The sequence below is a fragment of the Rattus rattus genome, chromosome 3, assembly GCF_011064425.1.
Source record: "Rattus rattus isolate New Zealand chromosome 3, Rrattus_CSIRO_v1, whole genome shotgun sequence".
In the NCBI taxonomy this organism is placed as follows: Eukaryota; Metazoa; Chordata; class Mammalia; order Rodentia; family Muridae; genus Rattus; species Rattus rattus.
This window is the reverse complement of record NC_046156.1, coordinates 53,210,994-53,236,483: the sequence shown is the minus strand read 5'-3', so window position 1 is coordinate 53,236,483 and position 25,490 is coordinate 53,210,994. Positions and strand designations below refer to the sequence as shown.

The window sequence follows — 25,490 nt, the reverse complement described above, 5'->3', positions numbered from 1 at the left end:
GACGGGTTTTATTCTGTAATTCAGGCTGTCTTGAAATTTGTTATGTGCAGGCTGGCCTTCAACTCACAGGCAGGACCCACTGTGCCAGGCTGAGCGATTTATTCTTTCCTGTTGATTTTTTAATGTTTTATTATTGAACCATAGAGTCTTACTTTTTAACTCCTTACTGAAATAATAAGCTTTAAAAACACCCTGAAATAAAACTGGTAGTCACTTATTTTTAGAATTTAAGTGTCTGTTGTAGCAATTGAAACATCTTTGTTTTCTACAGATATACTTGGGTGACTGGGAAAGAGCCACTTACTTACTATGACATGAACTTGTCTGCCCAGGATCACCAGACCTTTTTCACCTGTGAAACAGACTTTTTACGTCCTTCAGACACAGGTATGTATTCATGCTACAGATAATGATTGTGAAAATTATTTCAAGTGTTCTCTAGAGTAATTACTATAATATACAGTAACTTGGCTTGGAGTTATTTACATTACAGATAAGAAGTTCAGATTAAAGTAAATTATGATTATAAACTAAATTACTGAACTATTTTATAAGAATTTCAAATGGTTCTGCTATTTTATTACTTAAAACAATTTCAGAGCCTGGTGGTGGTGGGGTGGTGGTGGTGGTGGTGGTGGTGGTGGTGGTGGCACACACCTTTAATCCCAGCACTCTGGAGGCAGAGGCAGGCAGATCTCTGAGTTCAAGGGCAGCCTGGCTTATAGAGCTAGTTTTAAGAGAGCCAGGGCTACACAGAGAAGCCCTGTCTTGAAAAGAAGAAATTCAGATGACATAGCAGAAAATAGTATCCATTGGTTTAGTCTGGGAAAGAATTGCCTGATAGCAAAGCAGGAACTGGGAGAAAGATAGCCCGTGAGTGAAGTGCTTAGCGTGCACATCCAACAACATGAGCTCTGGTCTCTAGAACCTGTGTGAATGTGGACACAGCCCTGCACAGGCCTATAACCCCTACATTCCTATGGGGAGATGAGAGACAGAGACAGGAGAATCCACAGAAGCTCAAGAGCCAGCTAGAACAAGTAGACCCTATCACAAACAACATGGAAGGTGAGAACCAGCACCTCATCACTTGTACTCACACATGCATTGTACACACACTCACACACACACACACACACACACACACACACACACACACACACACACACATTGCGGGGGAGAGGAAAGATGTGAACACTGGGCAATGATATGTAGAAGAAACATAGGGTATATGTTGTAATTTATAGAAGTGTCCATTTTTAGGTCTCTCTAAGCTGTTCCCTACAGAACAGATTACTATATAGGCTGTGGATAATGCTCAGTGGTAGGGGGCTTTTCTAGCATTTTTAAAGCTCTGGATCTGAGAGTCAGTGGCAGGAGTGTATAACCTAAAGACAGGCTGTTTTTTCCAACTGTCCTCTTCTTTGAATACCTTTGCGGTAAATTTCTAGTCAAATTCTTTAAGATACTTCTGAAAACTCGTAAAAGATAAATTATATGTTATATATTCTTTGATAGAACTATGAATGGATAGATGGATGGCAGGCATTGCTATCACACACTTAAGTAGTTTCATTAATAACAATCAACACATGGACAGCATGTGTACTAACTTGTTCTTCTCAATCACACTGAGATAAGAACTATTATCAGTTCCCTTTTAAAAAGAAGGAACCGAGCTGGAGAGGTGGCTCAGTAGTTAAGAGCACTGACTGTTCTTCCAAAGATCCTGAGTTCAAATCCTAGTAACTACATGTTGGCTCACAACCATCTGTAATGAGATCGGATGCCCTCTTCTGGTGTGTCTGAAGACAGCTACAGTGTACTTATATATAATAAATAAATAAGTAAATAAATATTTAAAAAAAAAAAAAGAAGGAACCAAGCTTGATATATTGGTTTATGCTTCTAATCCTAGCACTCTGGAGACTTAAGCAGGAGGATTGCCTGAAGTTTAAGACCAGCCTGGGCTACATAGTCCTTGGTCAGCCTGAGCTACAACATGAGGCTGTTTCAAACCCAGATGAATGAATGGGAAGTGGGGCAAAGAAGGTTGAGTAATGTGCCAGTTACAACTAATAAGTGATAAAGCTGGACTCATCTGGGATGTGGCTCTTAACCCCTGCACTGCCCTGCTTCAGCTGGCTACACTGAGAAATCAGCAGAGGGGCTGAAGAAAGCTAGTTTTTTAGCATTGAAGTGAGCTAATGTTAGCGTCTCTATCATAACTATCTCTTTTATATATGGGATTTTGCTTCTTTTGTTTTTGTTTTGTGAGGTAGAGTCTCTTCTTTAGCTCAGGTTGTCCTCAGCTAAGTTTCTAGGACTGTGAACCCTAGATCAGGATTAAGAGTCTGAGAAACGTGACTTTTAAGCTTTGCCTAAAGCTTGCTCCTTACCAGACTGAGGTAGCACTGCTTTCACTACCCCTGCCAATGCACCCTCTGACTTCCTGTAAAGACCTCCCTTAGAGGGAAATGCTTTTACATAACTGGGGAGAGGAGCTAGTGGGACTAGCAATGGCCATCACTCCTTCATTCAAAGCGTCTAGGGGCCCAGTTTTCTGTTCGTATTTCTTTATTTAGTATTCATTGGAAGACTCTCATGTGGCCCAGGCTGGAGGCTGAGCTACAAACCCTACATACATTGAGGGGTTTTGTTTTGTTTTGTTTTGTTTTTTTTGGTTCTTTTTTTTCGGAGCTGGGGGACCGAACCCAGGGCCTTGCGCTTGCTAGGCAAGCACTCTACCACTGAGCCAAATCCCCAACCCCTTGTTTTGTTTTTAACTTTAAGATTTATTTTATTTATATGAGTACACTGTAGCTGTCTTCAGACACACCAGAAGAGGGCATCAGATCCCATTACAGATGGTTATGAGCCACCATGTGGTTGCTGGGAATTGAACTCAGGACCTCTGGAAGAGCAGTCAGTGCTCTTAACCACTGAGCCATCTCTCCAGCCTGACTTTGAGTTTGGTTGTGTGGTGCTGGGATTGAATACAGGTCTTTGTGCTAAGCAGCCATTCTGCCAAGGAAGCTGCATCCCCAGTGTGGAAGAATATTCCTCCTCACTGCAAGGTTCCCCCACTGAAAGAAAGGAGTAAAAGGCAGGAATCTTTATTTTCAGGCTCCTTGATTTTGTCCTCAGCCAGGCCTGACAGGTCATGCCTATAAGCCTAATATTTGGAAGGCTGAGGCAAGAGCATTTTAACTTTATCTCAAAAATAAACAAGTAAGTACCCATCTCCCAACCAGTCTGCTCTCAACACCTAGAGGTTTTGAGCCATCCACACTGGATCTAGGAAGATTCAGAGTGACCAAGGGGCAAGGCTTTTCTTTTGTAAGCTAGAAGTGAGCACACTTCAGGAGAGGGGTTTAGTGATTATGCTTAGGTAGGAAAGGATAAATAGAATAATCAGAGGAATATATATATATTTTTTTTACATTCTATTGGGTATAGGGAAGAGTCGTGCAAATTTTAACTGAGGGGTTTCACATGGATTTTCTCAAGACCACAGGTGTCATTTTGGTCCTTGCAGTTTTCTGTACTTGCAGGGCTGTGCGTGTGTACTCTAGTTAAATTCCGAACTCATAGGAAGACTTTTTTGAGTGAGAATTAGGAATGAACTGTCAGTTTTGTTTTCGTCCTTTTGGCCACTCACATGAAGGAAATATTTTCATCAGGATAGTTGTTATGGCAGAAAAGGCAAGCATGCACATAAGTGTGATGTGCAAACCTCCCTTATTGTCATAGTAATTGTTATATTAGTAGATTTTGCTTGTTTGATGAGTTGGTTTAAATCAGAATAAGCAAAAACACCCTCAAGGGCTGGTCAGCAGTGTGCTTTGATGGATCTGAGGTAGGAGGATGGCAGAGTGATGGGTAACACTGGTGACCCTGTCTCAAAAAGCAAAATAGAACACTAAGCAAACAAAAACTGTTGTCCAGGTTTATACTGTGATGAAAGTTGGGAAATAAGGGGATGGACTTGTGCGTCAATGGCTGTGGTCAGCCAGTGTGGCGGCTGCTTTGCTGTTCACGCAGTGCGTGTGCTCTAAGCACTTTGTTTCTCCTGGGACTTGGTAGACATTTACATCTAGAGTCCTTTTTTTGTACTTATTTGAATATTGCAAATATAAATTGGAAAATAGATAAGTCTGAGCGAATTGGGTTTTTTGTGTATGCTTTAATTTTAAGCACATCATGAGCTCGTAGCAGTATTGCATAATAAGTTTGTATTTTTATTTAAATTATTCTTAAGTCTTTTTAAAATTTTTTTATTTTTTTAACTTGTATTTCCCTCTTTCACTTTAGACTTGGGTATACCTTGGTTGTGAAGATCAATATTGAAAGGCAGGAATGATAGCGGATTTGAAAACATGAGAATAAGAAAAATGCTTGAAGATAGATTATATAATTCATCAGAAACAAAAGTCACAAATGATACTGTTTTCATGTGCTAAGTTAGCAAAGGTTGATAATACAGACTCAGTGTCCCCTGTCTGAAGTGCTAGTGGTTTGTTTTTGTTTTTTTTTTTTTTTAGATTTTCTTCGATTTTTGAGATTTGTATGTGTATAATGATATATCTTGAAAATGGGACTCAAGTCTAAACTTTAGAATTCTTTCATATATACATTTTACACATAGAAGGGAAGTGATTTGTGTGTGTGTGTATTGTTTCATTTTTTATATTTAGAGATAGGGGCTTATATAGTCCAGGCTAGCCTTTAACTCCTGGTTTTGAGCTCTTGATCATTCTGCCTCTACCTCCCAATTCTGGGATCACAGGTCTGTGTCACCATACCTCTCTTATTGTACATGCGTTTTTGACTGCAACCTATCCCATGAAGTCAGGTGCTGATTTTTCGACTTTGGTTTCATGTTTTGTAGTTTGGAGTTTTGTATAGAGATGCTCAACCTGGCTCCAAGGGTAAGAGACTGGGGAAATGGTCACTTTCCTATGCTGGCTCAAAGTACAAATCAATAAGTTTATTGAGCAGTTTTTGAGAGTATATATCCAAAATCTTTTAAAGGTTGTACCTATTTTAAATAAACTGTTCTGCCAAGCAATATTTGGTAATCTGTACAAAGCTGAAAGATTATGTTTCTTTTCTGTTTTGGTGGTGATGGTTTGCATTGCAGTTCTGAGAACTGAGCCTAAACCTCACACACTGCTAGGCAGAATTTTTTTTACCATTGAATTTTATTTCCAATTATTTTTGCTTGTTTAAGTCAGGGTCTTGCTGTGTAGCACTGGCTGGCCTAGTACTTGCTATATAACCCTGGCTGGCCTCAAATTCATTGTTATCCTCCTGCCTCAGCCTCCTGAACGGTAGAGTTAAGAGTTTTCACTACCACACCTGGCTGAAAGATAGCATTACAGCGTTTTTTTTAATTATTGTTGCTGATTTTTGTTTTTGAGACAGAGTTTCATGCAGCCCAGGTTAGCCTCAGACCCCCTGTATAGTGAGATGACCTTGAACTCTAGACCTTCTAAGATCTAGAGTTATAAGTTTATGCATAGTCTACAGTGTTTTTAAAATAGTAAAACACTGGAAATGACTTAATTTTCCATCGAGAGCTAATTAGATTAGTTAATTAATTAGATAAATTATGGTTATATACTGGAATATTTTATCAATACTGATAGAGATTCAGCATTAAAATCGGCCTGTAGACGCTGTACAGTTTGAGAAGAGCATCCCATCCTTGAGGGCCCACTGGCCTAGCACCACAGTCTGTTTCTGTATCCTGTCTCAGTGTTGCTGCAGATTGATGTTCTTTACTTGGTCAGCATCAGGTGGTGCTGGCTCGCATCAGTTTGTCAAGTTCAGGAAGCATTAGCTGTCAGCTAGCTGCTGACATGTGTGATATGAAAGATGCATTTTTGTTACACATGTGGAATATATTGTCTCATTTTCTGAGCCAAGACTAATATTTTGTTTCCAAAGGAAAACTCAAACATTTTCCACGTTATTCTTTCTGGACAGTTGGAGGCTTTGTTCCAAAGTCAACATTCATAAGTTCTCCATTTTTCTTTCAAATGTAAAGTAAGCCAGGTAGCTTTGAGAATCTACTTGGTGTGTGTTTGCTTAGCTCTTAAGTGACGTCATGAAGTGCGATATCTGCCTATTGGTTCAGTGGTAGCAGAACCCATCCTGTTATAACAGAGAACCTAACCTAGCTTAGTGTCAGGGTCTGATGGAGCCGTGGTTTTCCAGAGAGAAATCTAACCTAGCTTAGTGTTGGGGTCTGATGGAGCCGTGGTTTTCCAGAGAGAAATCTAACCTAGCTTAGTGTCGGGGTCTGATGGAGCCGTGGTTTTCCAGAGAGAAATCTAACCTAGCTTAGTGTCGGGGTCTGATGGAGCCGTGGTTTTCCAGAGAGAAATCTAACCTAGCTTAGTGTCGGGATCTGATGGAGCCGAGGTTTTCCAGAGACATGCTGCACTCTAAGTTAACTCAGTCTTCTGTTCCCGTTCTCATAGAAAACACACATCTATACGTTTTTCCTCTATCGAATCAGTGATTAAACAAAGACTTTTTAAGCTTTTGTGTATTTTCAGTAGCTCTATAGGCCCCTCTCAGAAAGTAGAACTTTCATGTTTATTCTAATCTAGTGTCACTCAACTCAGTGTGACATTCACTTAGATACATAAATGCTTGTGTGTAGTAATGATATGATTAAGTTAATTACTTTATGTTATGAAAATAGATCATAGAATAATTTTATTATGTAGAAAGCTTCCAGATTTAATATAAGTTTTCATGTAGATGTGAACTCGTAGCCCAGTTTCATATGTTTAAGAACATGATATTTAAAGATCACTCTTCATACGTTTTACATAAGATTATTTATGTTTACCATCTCATCCACTCTTTGAAATATTCTTCCCACAGTTATGCAGAAGGCATGGAGGGAAAGAAATCCTCCAGCTCGAATCAAAGCAGCCTACCAAGCTTTAGAGTTAAACAATGAGTAAGTTGGAAAAATAAATTTGTTTTAAAGGAAACACAGGCAAATAATTTTGTATTTTCTTTTATCTGTTCATAAGATTCAGAAGAGTCTCCTTCCCTCTCTTGCACACTAGAGATAAGATTTGCAGTGTTCACTCCATCTGTATTTGTTTGTGGAAGTGTAAATTACCATATGGTTTTACATAAAGTATTTTAGAGGTTCATTTTGAAATAGACTACTGATGAAGAATGCAAATGATACTTAGTAGTTAAATGGATACTTCAGTATTTATGCCACTGTTTTATTTCGTTTTTCATTTAAATCATTCATTTAAAGCAGTCACCAATCCTGGGAACTTATACAAAGCAATGGGCTTTGAGGCATCAAAGAAGATTCAAAGTTTGTAAAATAGCTCTGTCAGTTTTTTCATGTTTACAGCATTTACTTTCATAGCACTTTGTGTTATTTTTATATCTTAAAACAAAAATGAAAACCTGACTCCGTGTTTAAAAGGCCACTTATTCTAAATAATATAGTATAATATATTCTAAATAAATGTCATGTAGCATTATTCAAAGAATGCCACATGGCTAATATGAATTGAGAGTTTTCCTTGAAACTTTCTTGTTATCAATAAGAAGACCCTCTTGAGAGAGCAAAGTAATGGCTATGTTCCCCAGCTAGTGACTGGCTGACGGGAGTGTAGCCTGTTGAGACTCTGAAATAGTCAGAGCTTTTGTGAAGTAACCTCGGATTGCTTAGTCAAGCAGAAATTGCCTAAACATAAGAGCTCTCACCCCACTCTCTAGTCACCCCCTGACTCTCTAGCTCACCCCACCCCCCTGACTCTCTAGCCCACCCCTGACTCTCTAGTCACCCCTGACTCTAGCTCACCCCTGACTCTCTAGCTCACCCCTGACTCTAGTCACCCCTGACTCTCTAGCTCACCCCTGACTCTTAGCTCACCCCTGACTCTAGCTACCCCTGACTTTTAGCTCACCCCTGACTCTCTACCTCACCCCCTGACTCTCTACCTCACCCCTGACTCTCTAGCCCACCCCACCCCCTGACTCTAGCCCACCCCCTGACTGACCTCTAGTCACCCCTGACTCTAGCTCACCCCTGACTCTAGCTCACCCCTGACTCTCTAGCTCACTCCTGACCTCTAGTCACCCCTGACTCTAGCTCACTCCTGACTCTAGCTCACCCCCTGACTCTTTTTTTTTTTAGCTCACCCCTGACTCTCTACCTCACCCCTGACTCTACTCACCCCTGACTCTCTAGCCCACCCCACCCCTGACTCTAGCCCACCCCCTGACTCTAGCCCACCCCTGACCTCTAGCTCACCCCTGACTCTCTAGTCACCCCTGACTCTCTAGCTCACCCCCCTGACTCTCTAGCTCACCCACTGACTCTCTAGCTCACCCCCTGACTCTCTAGCTTACACCCCTGACTCTCTAGCTCACCCCCAACTCTAGTCGCCCCCACACCCGACTCTCTAGCTCAGTGGCATTCTTGGAGACAAAATGAACATGCCAGCCCAGATGCAGGTGTATCATGCCAGGAACAGAACTGTGGTTGTTGGTTTTACCAACGTGATGGTTCCTTGAGGCACTAGCTCAAGGGGGTTGCCTTTATTTCAGTTACCTTGAAACTCTCTGAATCGAACATCCTAAGATGAAAATATTTAGAGGAAACTGGGATATTAGCCGTCTATTTCTGATGTAAAAGATAAAACAAAATAAAAGGACAAAATAGACAACCTAGAAAATATATGAGGAAAGGTTGGGAAATGGGACACTGGAGAATAGGGCCTCAAAAAGTTCCACAGATTCCTGGGAGCCTCAATACCCAGTTTTTGACAGAGTTGGACACATGCTCAGAAAATACTTAGTTTTCAAGTCTTTTTAAGCCCATATATTATCTTAATTCATGGGGAAAAAAAGATAAAATCCAACTTTATTTTATGATAAAAATATTTAAAAATGTCAGCTATGTAAAGAATGTCCTGTCTAGATAACATTTAGGTTGGACATAATAGGAAATAAAAGCTCTGATAGTTGTAAAATACCTGAGTGTTGAAAGTGTATCTTTGTGTATATACATATGCATGTACATGCAAACACACATATACATATACATATATGTACACATATGCACATACATTCACACATACACAATGCCTACCTGTGGAGTCTTGGGTTTTGTACTTTGTTCATAAATATTTAAGAAATCTTTGATCATTAATTGACCACTATGCTAACTGAGTACAGACCTTATTGGTCACACATAAAGAATACAAAGTTACAAAATCATCAGGAAATTTACTATACGGACAACTCCAACAAGCAGCAGCAGCAAAGGGGAATGCAGAAAATCAGATTCTACAGTTGCCAGAATATTAGAGTTAAGATTTTCAATTTTCAACAACAACAAAAAAATTATGAAGCATGCAGAAAACGTGGATGTGGTGGTACATTTTTGTAATCTCAGCAGTCAGGAGACTGTAACTGAGCTCTGGGTTAGCCTGGGGTACAGCTAGACCCTGATCTCAAACAAAACAAGAAAAAGCAGCATTCAGAGAAATGATAGAACAGAAATGGAAAAGGTATTCATGGAAATATCTCCAAAAAAAGTCTGAATTTTTTTCTTTTTCTTTTTTTAAAAAGATTTAATTAACTGTCTTCAGACACACCAGAAAAAGGCATCAAATCTCTTTACAGATGGTTGAGAGCCACCATGTGGTTGCTGGGAATTGAACTCAGGTCCTCTGGAAGAACAGTCAGGGCTCTTAATCACTGAGCCATCTCTAGCCCCACTGAACTTTTTTCTTAATAGACTTTAAACCATCTATTTTAAATTTGTTCAAAAAAGTAAAGACTACAAGAAAGGTCTATAGTGCTGTTTCACCACTAGAAAATTATCAGTACGTGTTTGAAATTCCATCAAGGGCATCTGGACACATAAAGAACTAAGAGGAAATCCTACAATTGAAAATGCAGCTGACATAAAAATGTGCTCCAGGAGCTCTGTGACAGGTCTGAGCTCAGAGTCAGCACAGCTGTCAGATCCCTGTAGCGTAGGGAGTCTCAGAAACAGGAAACTGACATTAAAAGAAGAGAAGTTGAGGTTCTCATGATCCTGGGCTCACTACTTCTGTATAACATTCTATTAGGAATCCTAACAGGGCAGGTGAGCAAGAAAGGAAAAAAAATGTGTCTGCGTTTGAAAGGAAAAAATAAACTGTCTTTTCATAGGTGATGTGATTGTATGTCTAGAAAACCGTAAGAAGTTCACGCAAACAGAAACCTATCCATGCTTATAAATTAGGTTTAAAATATATGAATAAATAGTTAGCTTCATCTCTAAACAGTTATGAGCACAACCCCATTTACAATGGCAGCAAGCATATGACAGTGCATAGGAGGAAATTTAGCCAAAAAGTGTGATACTTGCACACTGATAACTAGAAAAGCAGTTGAGAGATAAAGGCCTGGCGACCTGAACTCGACCCCAGAACCTAGGAAGGAGCAAGCTGACTTCTGGCAGTCACCTTCTCACTTCTGAACACACGTGATGGCATATGTGTGCCCACACTTCTACACTCAAAGTAATTTTTCAAAACTTTGAAAACCCATAAAACATTGTTCAAATGGTTAAAATAAAAAGACCTAAACAAGTGTGAAGGAATTGTCTGCTCATGTATTATACAGATTAAATGTCATTGACTAAAATGTCAGTGCTCCTCCACATCAGTCTACAGATTTAATGTAACTGCTGTTAAAATTACAGTCACTGGGACTAGACATATGATTCAGTGGTTCAAAGCTCTGGCTACTTCTCCAGAGGACCCTGGATTGGTTCCTAACACCCACATGGCAGCTCACAATCATCTGATGCCACTTCCTGGGTATCCAGTACCCTCTACTGGTCTTCACGGGGATTACATACATGTAGTACCTAGGCATACATGTAGGCAAAACACTCATACATATAAAAAATGATTAAAATTGTAGTTACTATTTCTGCAGAAGTGGACAAACTGGTCTTATCATTTGCGTGCTGTTGCAAGGGACTCTAAGTAACCAAAAACAATCCTAGAACAGCATTAGAGGACTCATATTTTCCAATTTTAAAACTTACTATAAAGCTAGGTGGCTAAACCATCAGGTTAGACAACGGGACTGATGGGTTCCAACTGGGAGTTTGCACATAAGCTCACGAGTCTGTGGGCTGTTAGTTGATTTTTTGATGGAGGTGCTAAGGCATTTCAACGGAGGAAAAGATGTTTTTAGCAAATGATACCGAAACAATTGGACAATCACATTTACAGGTTGGAAATTGTACCCCTCTACCTCATGCATATTAATTAATTAAAAATTGACTAGACTCCTGTAAGAGAATATGGAGTGGGTTGGGGTGTATTTTGGTGGTAGAGTTCTTTTCCTGAAAAAGAGAGTAGGGCTGGGGGAAGAGAGAAGAGAAGAGACGGGGGTCGGGGAGGACAGGAGAGAAAAGGTAGGGCAGCCTTAGGCCCCAGATTTTCCAGTGGTTTAACAGACAGGACAATAAAGACATAAGCAATATGGTAAACTATATCTTATTAAAACGAAAGCCTCTTTGCACCGAAGGACTCTATTAAAGAGGTGATCTGTGACTGTGGGTGGGGAGCCGTGAGAGGCAGTAGAACTGCTGAATGGTTATAACACGTTATGTACCAGCTACAGCTCGCAACCTTGAGAATGCAGTCATCGTTTCTGAGTTCTCTAATTGAAAATGTATTATACTGGTGGGTCTACAAGACGGCTCATCTGGTAAAGGTACGATGATCTGATTTTGATTCCCAGGACCCATGTGGTAGAAAGAGGAAACCGAATCCAACACGTTGTCCTCTGACCTCCACATGTGTGCTATGGTGTATACATAGGCACACATGATAAACAAATACAAAATAAGTATATGAAATAGAATTTTACTGGTGTGTGAATTTAATCCCAGTTTAAGACAAAAGAAAGTCATTAAGTATGCATAGGACTAATTTTTTTTGATAACACATCTAGATGCAAGAATATAAGGCAAAATTGCCAAGGAACATATAATATGATTTATTGTGGGTTTTGGTGGTACTGGGGATAGAACCCAGGTCCTTGCACATGCCAGACAAGTGCTCTACCCTTGAACTACTTTTTCAGTCCCCACCCCGCCTTTTTTTCCTTCTACGTTTTGAGACGAGATCTTACTGATTTGCCCAGGCAGTTCTTGAACTTTTCACTCTCCTGCCTCACCCTAATGAGAAGTTGGGATTATAGGCCTGTACCATCAGACCTGGTTTGTAATTTAGTTATGGTAGGGGTTGGGGATGTATCTTAATGATAGACATTGCCTACCATGTGAGATCCTGAGTTTTATTCCCAGCACCACAAAACAAAGTAATAAAATGATGTTGATATTTAAGATTCTATTTCATCAATTTTATCCATCAAGGTCTTTACAAAAGTGGTGTTTTGTTTTGTTTTGCAGTGCTGGGATCGAACCCAGGGCCTCAAGCATGCTAGGCAAGTGCTCTACCACTGTGCTGTAACCCCCGCCCTACAAAAATATTTCTATCTTGGCTATTTAAAAGTGTTTGAAACAAAACAATAAATACAAATATTTGATGATAGGTGTTGTGACATGCATCTGTAATCACCAGCACTTGGAAAGCTAAGTCAGGAGAATGAGAGTTCAAGTTAACAGACTTGGCATAATTAACAAGTTAACAGGCAGCATGGCATAATTCTGTTGTGAGCAACAACAAAAATTTGAAATTGATTTGGGGTGGCAGATAGGATACTTAATGTTTAAAGCAATAGTGTATCTAATGTCTTATGAAAATCTAATGTAATGCATTGGAGAAATATGTCAATTAGTAAATTATTATATATGTCAATTTAAAATGCTATCTGGAAACTGTCTCTGTGGTGCAATCTGCATTTTCATCTGAAAGGCCTTCTTGACCCTAACTGAAGGGTAGTTACCTTTTTATAATTATTACTATTTTATAATAGACAGGGTCTTGTCATAGAGCGCAAAGCTTTGTGTCAAAGCTGTCTACAAACTCAAGGTCCTCCTGCCTCAGGGTTCTGAGTATTGGGATTATAGATGTGGATGGTAGCTACTCCAGTCACTGAATTTTGTGCCTTTTCTGCATTTTTTGTCAATAATCTCTGATTAATTGGAACATGTGAACCATACATGTAGCTTTTTAGATTTCCAGTAGCCATATTTAAGTAGTTAAAAAAGAAATTAGTTTGAGTGTTTTATTATTAATATTCAAAATGTAAAATGTTTTCACATATGTATTTTAAAAGTATTTTAAAAGCCTATCAATGAAGTATTTTACATTTTCTCAGTCTTTAAAATTTGATATGCACTAGCATGCCAAATTAATCAGTTTAGATTAATCACATTTCAAGTGTTCAGTATCTACTTGTGGCTACTGATTTAAATGCTGGACTGTATAGGCTTGGACAAGCAGAACTAAGACATCATCTTCAAATTAAGTGTTCTGGTTATTTATCCCAGTGGAAGGGAAACTTTTTTATTTCTTTCTTACACAAAGCCAAGAATTAGTTTATTTTATTGGCTAGCTGTTGACTTTGAAGATACAAACAAAAATCTCTGTGTTTTAGCAGGGTGAAGAAAAGGAAACTTGGGGCAAACATGGGTGTGTGGTTGAGCGTTGGTGTATGAGAGGAAGGACTGGATAAGCCCAGAAGAGGCCACAGATAGCACTTGGGTAGAAAAGGCTTAGTGTAGAACTGTTTCTGATCACATACAAAAAGTCCCTGATTAGCCTTGGAAATCTTCCCAGTCTGCACTCCCATGGATGGTACCATGCTATGGACATTTGTGAGCAGGCAGTGGCTTAGAGCAGGCGTGACTGGGGGCGGGGCAGGGCTGGTGCTTACAACTACTTTTTAAAGGAACTTTTTGTGTATCTTACTTTTTCTCCCCTTTCACAAAAGCAAAGCAAAGTTTCAGAGAACAGAGATAGAAATAAAAAAGACAGAAAATAAAGAGTGGATCAAACACTGTGGGGTTGGAATGATGACTATCCTAGTGTACCCCTAGTGAGTTAACACACTGAGTGATGTTTATTTTTCCCTCAAAGATGGAAAGTATAGGTAGGGATGGGAAGCAAGCCATAGCAAGGGGCCTGTGCAAGAGAAGTGTGGGCTGCACCACTGTACTTAATGTTGCCTTGCCTGCTTGCTTTATAGCTGTGCCACTGCCTACGTTCTACTGGCCGAAGAAGAAGCAACAACCATTGTAGATGCTGAAAGGTTATTTAAACAGGCACTCAGGGCGGGAGAGATAATTTATAGACGGTCACAGCAGTGCCAGCATCAGAGTCCTCAGCATGAAGCTCAACTGAGTAAGCACATTTAAACTGCCTATTCCTCCTTTTCCCCCCTTTTGGTTTCTCAGGTGTTAGCCTCAAATTTGCCATATAGACAAGGATGGTCCAGAATTGATCTTCCCTTCTAAGCTGGAATTCTAGGCATGCGCCACCAAGCCCAGGTTTTGTCTTGTTCTGAATTTGCATCTTTTGTGTTTAAAGCAAAAAACAACAGCTACAACAACAATAACAACAACAATAAATTAATATATAAACATTCGCTAGTTTTTATAAGACAACTGGTAGATTCTACTTCTGATCTGTTAATAGTAACAAGCCAACAGTACAGAAAGAAGTATGCATTATCCTGACAGTATTTGTAGAATGGAACAGATCTGTTTAGTTACCTAGAAAAAAAAGCTGTTTTGAAACTGAGCATTTTCTTTCCTCCAAGAGCTGGCTGGTCACTAAATAAACAACACTTTTTAAAATTCAAGGGACCCTTCTAATGATGCCAGACAGTACTCAGATTCTCTCTAGACAGTAAACATTGTCTTTACCCAGACCCTTACTCAGAGTAATGGGAGGGGTACTGTTTTGCATTTCTGGGAATCTGATCCAGGGCCTTCCTCCCATATGCTTGACAGTATCTAACCCTGAGGTGAACCCCCAGTCCAAACATCATTTTGTTTGCTCTTCATCTATGGATCTGTATGTGGTGCCAAAGGGTGGTTCCTTCTTTCCTTCCTCTACTCAGCTCTCCTTCCTTCCTCCCTCCCTCCCTCCTTCTCTCCCTCCCTCCTCCTCCTTGTTCTTTTTTCTGAATTTGGATCCTTCTGGTGACTGCTCCTTTCACACCCTTTGTTTCCTAGCACATATGCGGTTTTCTATGTGACACTGTTTCTTTTTTTGATTGATTTTTCTCCAGCAAGCTTGAGATCAGATGATGCACAGGAACCGTTTTTTCTTTTGAAGATGTTCTTCTGGTTAGGGTTGCGACACTTACCAAAGCTGTTAGAATCAGGCAGTGTTGCTGTTTCTGACTGAGACTTGTGGCCAAGGGGTTTTAGTTTCATGATTTTGGCAGATACTAGGCAATAAATTGAAATATGTTTATACAAGACATTATCTCTTAGCAGCTAAGTTCTACATTTTTTGTTTATGGAAATTAAAATTTGGCTAATGTTTTCTCTCAGTTAAATACTTGTGTTTACAATATATTTCATTAAGGCATGTTTTTATACAAAACTAGTTAATTTTGCAACCTGGAACTAATGAAACTACATCTATAATACCTCTTGCTTTTTGTCCTTGCATAATATCAAATGTGGTTATGTTGCTGACTTTTTAATTTTAAAAATTATACTTATCTATATATTAGTATTTGAATGTGTGTTCACATTTGACTGTGTGTGTACATGCACATATGTATGCATAGAAGTCAGAAAAGAACTTGTGTGTGTCAGTTTTCTCCTTCCACCACGTGGATCTCAGGGGTCAAACTCAGGTAACCAGGCTTGGCAGCAAGTATCCTCTGCCTTCTGAGCCATCTCCCTGGCCCAGGGTTCAGATTTTCCTCATAACTCTTTCTAGAAAGTTTCCTAATTAATTACTAACTTAATAAAATTTATATTATTCATACAAATTTTGTTTGAAACATCTAGAGTCTTTGAGCCAAAATAATAATACTAAAATTATAGGTTGTTTATGCAGAAACTTTAGTAGATAAATATATCTTCCTACTAATATCTACTTGTTTTCTATCATTATTAAACTCATCAACCAAAGAAATTATATACTATGCTCAATTGCTTACTACTAGAGGAAAAGTAATTAAATATATTTTAAGGTTTTAATATTAGAAACATACATAAAATATTTATTACTGAGTGATAAATTTAGCATTCATTAATAATAATGCATTCTGGTATTATTAATAATTATAATATAATTATATTAATTATTATAATTATATATAATTATAATTAATTTTAATAAGCTTTCCAAGTTTAAATATTAGGCCATGATACAAAAGTGAGAGCTGTGTAATTTTCTTGTTGTTTTTAATAGGGCGAGATACCAATGTACTTGTGTATATTAAAAGAAGATTGGCAATGTGTGCAAGAAAATTGGGAAGAATAAGGGAAGCAGTGAAAATAATGAGAGATGTAAGTAAATTGATAACAACCATTATTTCTATTTACAAACTAAAAAAATTTATCAGTTATTTTAATGCAGAATTACTTTTTCCTTTATTTTAAAATAACTTAATATTTTAAAAGATTTATTCATTTTATTTATATGAGTATACTGTAGCTGTCTTCAGACACACCAGAAGAAGGCATCAGATCCCATTACATATGGTTGTGAGTCACCATGTGGTTGCTGGGATTTGAACTCAGGACCTCTGGAAGAGCAGTCGGTGCTCTTAACCACTGAGCCATCTCTCCAGCCCAATTGCCCATCTTTCTAACAGGATAGTATGTATATCGGTGTATATGTATGTATGTATGTATTTTCTTGGGGTATGGTCTCAGCCTGGTTGTCCTGGAACTCATTCTGTAGGCCATCCTGGCTTCCAACTTGAAATGGTCTGCCTGCCTCTGCCTCCTGAGTGCTGGGATTAAAGGCATGTGACATCACTGCCCAGCACATATTTTTAATGTGTGTATATTTCTTAAGGTTTAGATCTTTATAAATTATAAAAAGGCAAATAACATACTTTAACAAATCACTGAGTTTTTTTGTCATGTTTTTATTTGATTGTAGTCTTTCTTTTTTTCTTTTAATATACAGTTGATGAAAGAGTTTCCTCCTCTTACCATGTTGAACATCCATGAAAATCTTTTAGAATCACTTCTAGAATTGCAGGCCTACGCAGATGTTCAGGCAGTCCTGGCAAAATATGATGGTGAGTTATTTGGTGTGTATTAGTAGATAACGTGGGTATAGATAGACTCTTCAGTTATTCTAGGTTTCTTTATTGTCTCTTTCCAGTCTTAACAGTCAATTTTCAAGGAGCAGGTAAAACTGCTATCAAGTGTCTATCTGTCCTTCCAGCATCAAAAGTTTACAAGAAGGAGCTTTTCCTCTGTGAGGATGTATTCTTTATTAACTGAGTATGTAATATGTATAAGGCACTTAGACTATAATGGTGAACTTGAAAACATGGATTTAACCCTCATGGCATTTATGATTTAGTGGAACACATAGAGAATTGGGACAGTACATAGCAGGTAGATATGAGGAGAGGTGTAGGCATTGTGCACACAATAGGGTGCCTCATGGATTTTGGCATATAAGGAATACCAAAAGAAGTTGTATGGTAATCTTTATAAGAATAATTCAGAATAATGGTTTTATAATTATTTTTAGTTTAAAAAAGTGATATATATAATTTCATTGTGTCCATATAATAACAATGTGATGTGTAGGACAAGCATTTTTACTCTTCTTGGTACTAAATTAGGAAACTGGAGTTTAAGAAGGTTAAATATTGGGTAATATTTCCCAGTAAATGAGTGGCAAACCTGAACCTTAATTCAGCTTTTCCATTTCTTTGTTTGCTAGATATTTTGTAAGAACAATTCCATGTATATTAGCTATTTGTATTATTATAACAATAACAGTTGGCTACAAATAGATTTGGAACAGTGCTGAATAGGACTTTCTTCTCATTCATTCAAAGTAAGACATCAATTTAGTTTGTCTTCTTCTTAGATCTGCCTGCCACTGCCTTTCTCTCCTCTCAAGTCCTGGGATTAAAGATATATTTCACTGTGCCCATCTAGGATATTTTAATGTGCATCTATTTCTTAAGGTTTAGATCTTCGTAAGTTTATTAAAGATAATTTTTACTTTGATAAACCTGGTTCAGCTCGTCTGAGTTTTTCGGTCATGATTTATTCTGATATTAGTCCCTCTTTTTAATGTACAGTTGATGAAAGTCTACCCTGCACAACTCCTAGCTCTCATAGTGTTTCTGCTTACACCTCTCATTACAGCAGGACATGGATTGTCATTCACTGGCCCTGGCAGAGGCTCCTGCCATTCGTTTAGGATCCCCATTACTTGGGAAGGTTGAAGTGTGATATATTTGATAGGGGAAGTTTATTTCTTTTAAACATCTGGAATTCTTAGGCAGATCTTCAGAATAGTTAGGCTCATGGGAAAATTTGTGAGAAATTTCTTCCATATGTAACTTACTGGCTGTGTGGCCTATTGTGATATTTGTGTTATGTAGGCTTAGGGACTGAATATAAAAAGTCAGAAAGGGACCTGTTTAGTAAAACCCACCAAACCGAATAGAGCCCACCTTATTTGGTGCTTCTGTGGTTTTAGTGTTCATGTTCTCACTGTACATCACTGTATGGACCTGAAGTTGTTGGGATCTCCATTCACTGTAAGTCTGAGCTGAGACCATCTTGAGAGCACTTCATTCTCTTCCAGGACCTCTATTTTAGGCATCTTTCTGGAAAACGATTTACTTTGTTCATGATCTCAGATTAATTTTATATTCTATGAAATGTAGTCACATAAAAAATGTAGAAAAGACAAAAACTTAGGGAAAAAGTTAAAATCATTCAGATATAATAGCACTTAAATATTTTAATTTTTTCTAATATTAATTAATTTATTTATTTAATGTATGTGAGTACACTGCAGCTGTCTTCAGGCACACCAGAAGAGGGCATCAGATCCCATTACAGATGGTTGCGAGCCACCATGTGGTTGCTGGAAATTGAACTCAGGACTTCTGGAAGAGCAGTCAGTGTTTGTTTTTTTTTTTTTTAAAGATTTATTTATTATGTATAAGTACACTGTAGCTGTCTTCAGACACACCAGAAGAGGGCATCAGATCTTATTATAGATGGCTGTGAACCACCATGTGGTTGCTGGGATTTGAACTCAGAACCTCTGGAAGAGCAGTCAGTGCTCTTAACCACTGAGCCATCTCTCCAGCCCCAGTCAGTGTTCTTAACCACTGAGCTACTGCTCCAGCCCCTAATATTAGTTTTTACAGACTTTTAGTTATACTGTGGGTTTCCTCTGACTAGTCTTATTGTAAACAGAATTTTATAGATGTTTGTTGAAAACCTATTGCAATTATACAGAGGACTTTTATCAACATAGCTTAATCTCTCTGTACCATTTTCCATTTCGAAAAGCGATCAATAAAGTCGTTACTATCGCCCAGGGATATGCCATTAGTAAATAGTATAATCAAGAGTCAAACCCAGGGCTTCCAACAATGTGTCTCGGTGCCTATACTACTGTATTAGAGCTGATGAGTCTGTACTGTAACTTATATATTTTAATCCTTACCTAAACTGACAATAATAATTGTTACAGATATAAGCCTTCCAAAGTCAGCAGCCATCTGCTACACAGCAGCGCTATTGAAAACAAGAACTGTCTCAGATAAGTAAGTACTTATGAATCCATGGTATTTCCTGATAATTTGGAAAGACTAATGAATATTTAATATGTTTTTTCCTCTTCCTCCTTTCTGTTTCCTTCCCAATAAGGGTCTTCTGTGACGTTGAGGCTATTCATTGCATGTAGATTGATGACAGAGCTTTTTAGAGTTAAGTAAACTGGGACTCAGATAGTTACATCTAGTAATTGTAATTGTTACGTTGAGAGCGATATTGGGGGTTGAGGGGCCTAGAGAGATAGATGGCTCATAGGTTAAGAGCACTGGGTGCTCTTCCAGAGGACCTGGGTCCAGTTCCCAGCAACCATAGGGCACAGCTCACAACTGTTTGTAATTGCGGTTCTTGAGGATTCAACAGACAAACACATGTGCAGACAAAACACAAGTGGTTGTATGAGGAATATATGTATTAAAAGACTATAGCAATTTCAACGAAGAAGAAGCACACAGAACTGAGTGCGGAGCTTATATCTGTAATGCCAGCATTTGGGAGGAGGAATAGGAGTTTAAGGCTAGCCTGGGCTATATAGCAAGCTGAAGGACATCCTAGTGTATAAATGTCTGTAAAAGGAAAAAAAAAGCACACAGTTAATATGGTAGCAATGAGCTGGTAACCACAGGCGCATAGTAGGCAGCTTGGTTTCATCTTGCCTTTATACCACTGCTGAAGTTACCTATTCTCCCTTGCAATTCTGGCTGTCCTTAGCTAATTCTATTTATTTGGCAGCTCAAATATTCAGAATCTGGCCAGGTCCAGTGGTGAGACACTATCAATAAACAAACAAACAAACAAAGCATTCAAACAGGCACCAGAAACCAAATGATACTCATTTCTTTCACCTTAGATTTATATTTTGAATACATTAGAATAAAATATGCACAGTTTATTTTTTTTTAAAGATTTATTTATTTTATATATATGAGTACAGTGTAGCAGTCTTCAGACACACCAGAAGAGGCATCAGATCTCATGACAGATGGTTGTGAGCCACCATGTGGTTGCTGGGAATTGAACTCAGGTCCTCTGGAAGAGCAGTCGGTGCTCTTAACCAATGAGCCATCTCTCCAGCCCTCACAGTTTATTTCTTATCACCTAAATAATAAGATCTGCATTGTGCTTGCTGAGATTTTCTGATCCCTCAGTGACATTTCTTATTGCAGTCACCCTTCCCATAGTGGGTTCAATGGAGGTTCTCCAAAGGCTGTCTGTACTTGAGGCTGCAATTTTCATTTCTTCTTACGCTCTGTGTACAAGTTGAACCAGAGGCTTTACTTTCACGTTTATTGGTTATCTGGTCTTGTCTTTGGCCATTGCCAGAAATATCTTGGATTTGGGGAGATAAATTGTAATCTGAATCCATGTATATAGTTCCCAGTAGACTGTACATGTGGTTCGTTCATTTCTCCATTCTGTGGTTTTCTTTTCAGATTCTCTCCAGAAACAGCCTTCAGAAAAGGGTTAAGCACAGCAGAAATTAATGCTGTGGAAGCAATTCATAGAGCTGTGGAATTTAATCCTCATGTTCCAAAAGTAAGATTTTTTTATAACAAAAATACTACTTTTATTTAAACAACAAATTTATGACAGTAGACCAAAATGTACGGTTTGTCCTACATCAGATCAGAATTGTTTTAGCCTTCTCTCTTCAGCCTTCATCGTAAAAGGCATATTAAGAAGGCGTTTAGAATGATTAGGACTGGGGATGCGGCCCTGTGATAGCATACTTGTGCTGCATACACAGCCCTGACTTGAGTCTGTAGTGCCATGAAAGCGAGGCATGGTTGGTTCATGCCAGTAACCCTACCACATGGGAGGCGGAGGCAAAAGGATCAGACATTCAAGACCACTCTCTCTACTTTCTATACAGCGAGTTTGAGGCCAGCCTAGAACACTCCAGTCCCTGTATTAAAATAAGAAAATTAAAAGCAACTTGGTTAGATGCAATTAGTCCCCCATGGGTTTGTAATTGCTGGCAGAATAAAATCTGAATTGTGTTTACTTAACTCCCTCTCCTTCTGTGTTGGTGATGAACACAGTGCTTTGCATGTGCTGGCCAAGAACTTATCGTTGGGATGCACTCCAGCTTCACTCAGTTGGTTTTTATTATAGTTATAGATTGCTATAAAAAGTCATTTATATTTCAGAGCACAGAACCAATTTTCCTATATTGTAAAAGGCTTTTCTGGATGCATGGCTGAGTTTTGAACTAGTACTGTGTAGACAAGAACTGTAATCCAGGAGATTAACCATAGTAGATTGTAGCAGATAAATCAAGTCGATATCAATTATTAAGGCTCAGATCAATCAGCCTGCTCCATTTGTTTTTATATTGTATAACTTGCATTTATACAAATGACCGACTAATCTATGTAATGTTATCCAAATACTGAAACATTTAAACCCAATATTAAAATTTGGATTTTACAAACAATTTTTCTTTTTAAGAAAGATTATTTAGGAATAGACTCCTTTACTACTGTATAAAATTATAGCCATGATTCAGTGTGTGTTAATGGAAGCTATAGGCTGGTAGACAGTAAAGAGATTAACCCAAGAGCCCACAAGATGGCCAGCCAGTAAAATCACCTCCTGCTAAGCCTAATGTACTAACTCCTGCAAGATGTCCTCTGACCCCAACATCCATAATGTGTGCCTCGCAATTATACACACAGAGAGACAATGAATAATGTAACAGAAAGACATTAACCTCTAAAAGAAACTCTTCAGGAAGCTGTTTGCCTTTTAGGTACGTGAAGGTGTGAAGTAAGTTAATGCGTTGGACATGGTAGAACGTGCCTGGAATTCTAGCACTGCAGAGGCTGAGGCAGGACAATTAAGAATTTGAGAGCTACATATTTAAACCCATCTGAAGGACAGATGAAGGAAGGAAGGAAAGAAAGACAGACAGACCGAAAGGGAAAGAAAGGAAAGAAAAGAAAGCGGGAGGGAGGGGGGAGGGAGGGAGGGAGGGAGGGAGAGAGAGAGAAAGAAAAAGAGAGAGAGAGAGAGAGAGAATGAGAGAGAATGGAGAATGAGTATGAGGATGTCTACCCTCCAGGGCTGAGTAGTAGATACTGGGAAACTGCCTCTGAAGTAAACTGCAGAGTATCTATACCAAGCCCTGGATGCCCACCAGACTGCCTTTTCCCAGGTACATCTCCTCCCTACCCAAAGTATGGACTCCTTAACATCAACAGTACTTACTGAACTTAAGTGCTGGTGTTGTAGTGAGTTGAGATCAGTCTGTCTTCCCTCTGCTCCAGTTCCTTCACCATCCCTCACAACTCTCTTCCCTCCCAATTTTTTGGTTTGCTTGTTGTTTTTTTTTAAACCAGAGTCCAATTAGTGTTGCTGGTATGTGCCTGGGTGTTGAACCATCTACTAGAACATGGGTAACCTTTTGGGGCTACATCTTTAAAGAAAACTCTTTCTCTGCTCTCCCAGCAGTCACCAATAGCCCCTCAGCTAGAGCTGGCACTACGTGACCACCTCCCAACTCCATGGCGGGAGTTCGTCTGCATGGCACAGTTACTGGCTTCATATGTGTAACTGCCCTGTTGTGTCTGGAATACACTGCGTTCTGTAGTCATTCATCACCTCTATAATTAAATACAATATTTTTGGTGACAGAGGCTTATTATAGCCTAAGCTGGCCTCAAACTCATGTAGCTGAGGATAATTTTGAACTCCTGACTCTCTGGTCTGTGCCTCTCAAGTCCTGTGATTATGGTCCATGCTACCATCTCTAACTTACTGTGTTTTTTTCTGTTACATCATATTTTCCTTTTATGATTTATGATTAATTCTTTTTGTCTATATGCCAGATACTTTGTTTGAAAAGTTGTAAAATTAGGTTGAAACTTTGGGCAATACTATATTCTCCAGAAAAGATCTGTTTCGCTCTTAGATGATTGCAAGAAGTACTAGCAAGCCAAGATTAATCACTTTAATGTTTAAGAGATGATTGTTTTGTGGACCACCCAGATGACTTAAAACTACTCCTGGTTCATCCTTATTCCTGGGATTCAGCCATTCAGGGCCCTCTACTCCTTAGTTGTAGATGCACTTGCACTGTTGACCTGCACTATTACTCCTGCCCCTAGTCAACAAAACGTCGAATGGCCTTTTACCCATCTCACCCAGTTGGAGAGTCCTCCACAGAGAAGAAAAGTCAGCTGTGGCTTACTTGTCTGGCTATCTGTCTTTGGACTGTGGTCTGGTAATTTTTCATGGTTTGCTAATCCTTGTGCATTTAGTTTTACTATTTTCATCTTAATTTTCCTGGAATGGTTAATGAGAATTACTCAGTCTCTCATTACTGGAAATTCAAGTCTATAAATATTTTTTTAAAACCTTCCACCCTCTTGCTTCAGAGGAGTTAAGAGAATGAATTCCACAACCAAACTGCTGGAGTTTTAATTCCAGCTACAGTGTTTCCTAGTTTTATGGTTTTAGATGAATTACTTCACTTTGTTATACTCAAATTTTCTCATCCTTATTTGCAAGTGTATGCACGCTTGTGTGCATTTGTGGAGATTGTGTGTGGTTTGTGTGTGTGTGTGTGTGTGCATGTGTTGTGTGTGTTTGTGTGCGCGTGCGTGTGCTCGTGTGCGTGTGCACATTTGCTGAAACCAGGCCTGATGCAGTCCATGTTGCCATGAATTCACTATGTAACCAAAGCTGGCCTCAACTCCTGATCCTCCTGCCTGTTTCCCAACTTCTGGGATAACAGACATGTACCACAATGTCTGGTAAGATTCCTCTTACATGAAGTGAAAATAATATCCTCTACTTCATACAGCTGTGATGAAGTTTAATAGTTTATAGTCAGAGGTGCTTGAAAGAGAGTCTAGCACATAAGAAGCATTATATAAGTGATTTGTTAATACTGTTATTCTCCATGGCACACTGTGATCTTTAAAAGAAAAAACCTTTTTATTGATTCTTTGTAAATTTCACATCATGCACTCTGATTTTCTCATCTCCCCGTCTCTTCATAGCTTTGCTCTGCCTTTGCAACCTCCCCTCACCAAAAGAGAAAAAGATGTTGCGGAAACTATAGCGAGTCAGTTTGTCATAAAGTATACCCTTTCGTCTTCAGTTCTTTACTGCAAATATTCACTGCAGTGAGTCATTGGTCTGGTTCAAGGCCTCCGGCTTCTGTTACATTATCAATACTGGATCCTCACCAGGATTCTTCTCTGCTATCCTGTTATTGCTCTGTGTTCTGGAGCTCCTGCAGCTTTGGGTCTGAAGGACCGGCCCCTTCACACATTCCAGCAGTTCTTAGATGGAGTAGATGTTGGAGTGAGCCAACGCATAGACCTGAATCTGGGCCTGGGTGGTAACTGCCCAGCTCTCCTGTACCCACACCCCTAGGGTGAGCTCTCTAGCCCTGACCCCCGGCCAGCTCACCCAGTATCATAGCTGGCAAAGGGCAGAACCAGCTCTCAGACCCTCAGGCCGGCTCATCTACACCCTTGCCAGCAGGGTCAGCTCTACTGTGCTGCCTAGTCAAGGTGCAGGGCCCAAGTGTTGCAGCTAGTGAGGGCAAGGCTAGCTCTCCCGTTCTCATGACCTTGGGATCAGCTCTCTTGTCTGGTACACTGTGATCTTACCTTTGTATAAGAAGATAAGCACCAGTTACTGATCAGAGCTATTTAAAAACACCGTTAAGATGTCTAAAATATTTAATTTTTAATTTTCACTCAAA

At 39.1% G+C, this 25,490-nt stretch overlaps 1 protein-coding gene across 2 annotated transcripts in view; it reads left to right on the top strand.

Moving 5' to 3' along the window:
* St7l (suppression of tumorigenicity 7 like) overlaps window positions 1-25,490 on the top strand; it is a 58,119-nt gene that overhangs the window by 9,240 nt on the left and 23,389 nt on the right. For both annotated transcript variants that reach the window (XM_032897569.1, XM_032897570.1), the window contains 7 exons: window positions 272-387; window positions 6,901-6,979; window positions 14,221-14,375; window positions 16,410-16,507; window positions 17,136-17,250; window positions 19,692-19,764; window positions 21,205-21,307. In XM_032897569.1, the coding sequence (XP_032753460.1) occupies window positions 272-387; window positions 6,901-6,979; window positions 14,221-14,375; window positions 16,410-16,507; window positions 17,136-17,250; window positions 19,692-19,764; window positions 21,205-21,307 (739 nt within the window). The remainder of the gene's footprint in view (window positions 1-271; window positions 388-6,900; window positions 6,980-14,220; window positions 14,376-16,409; window positions 16,508-17,135; window positions 17,251-19,691; window positions 19,765-21,204; window positions 21,308-25,490) is intronic.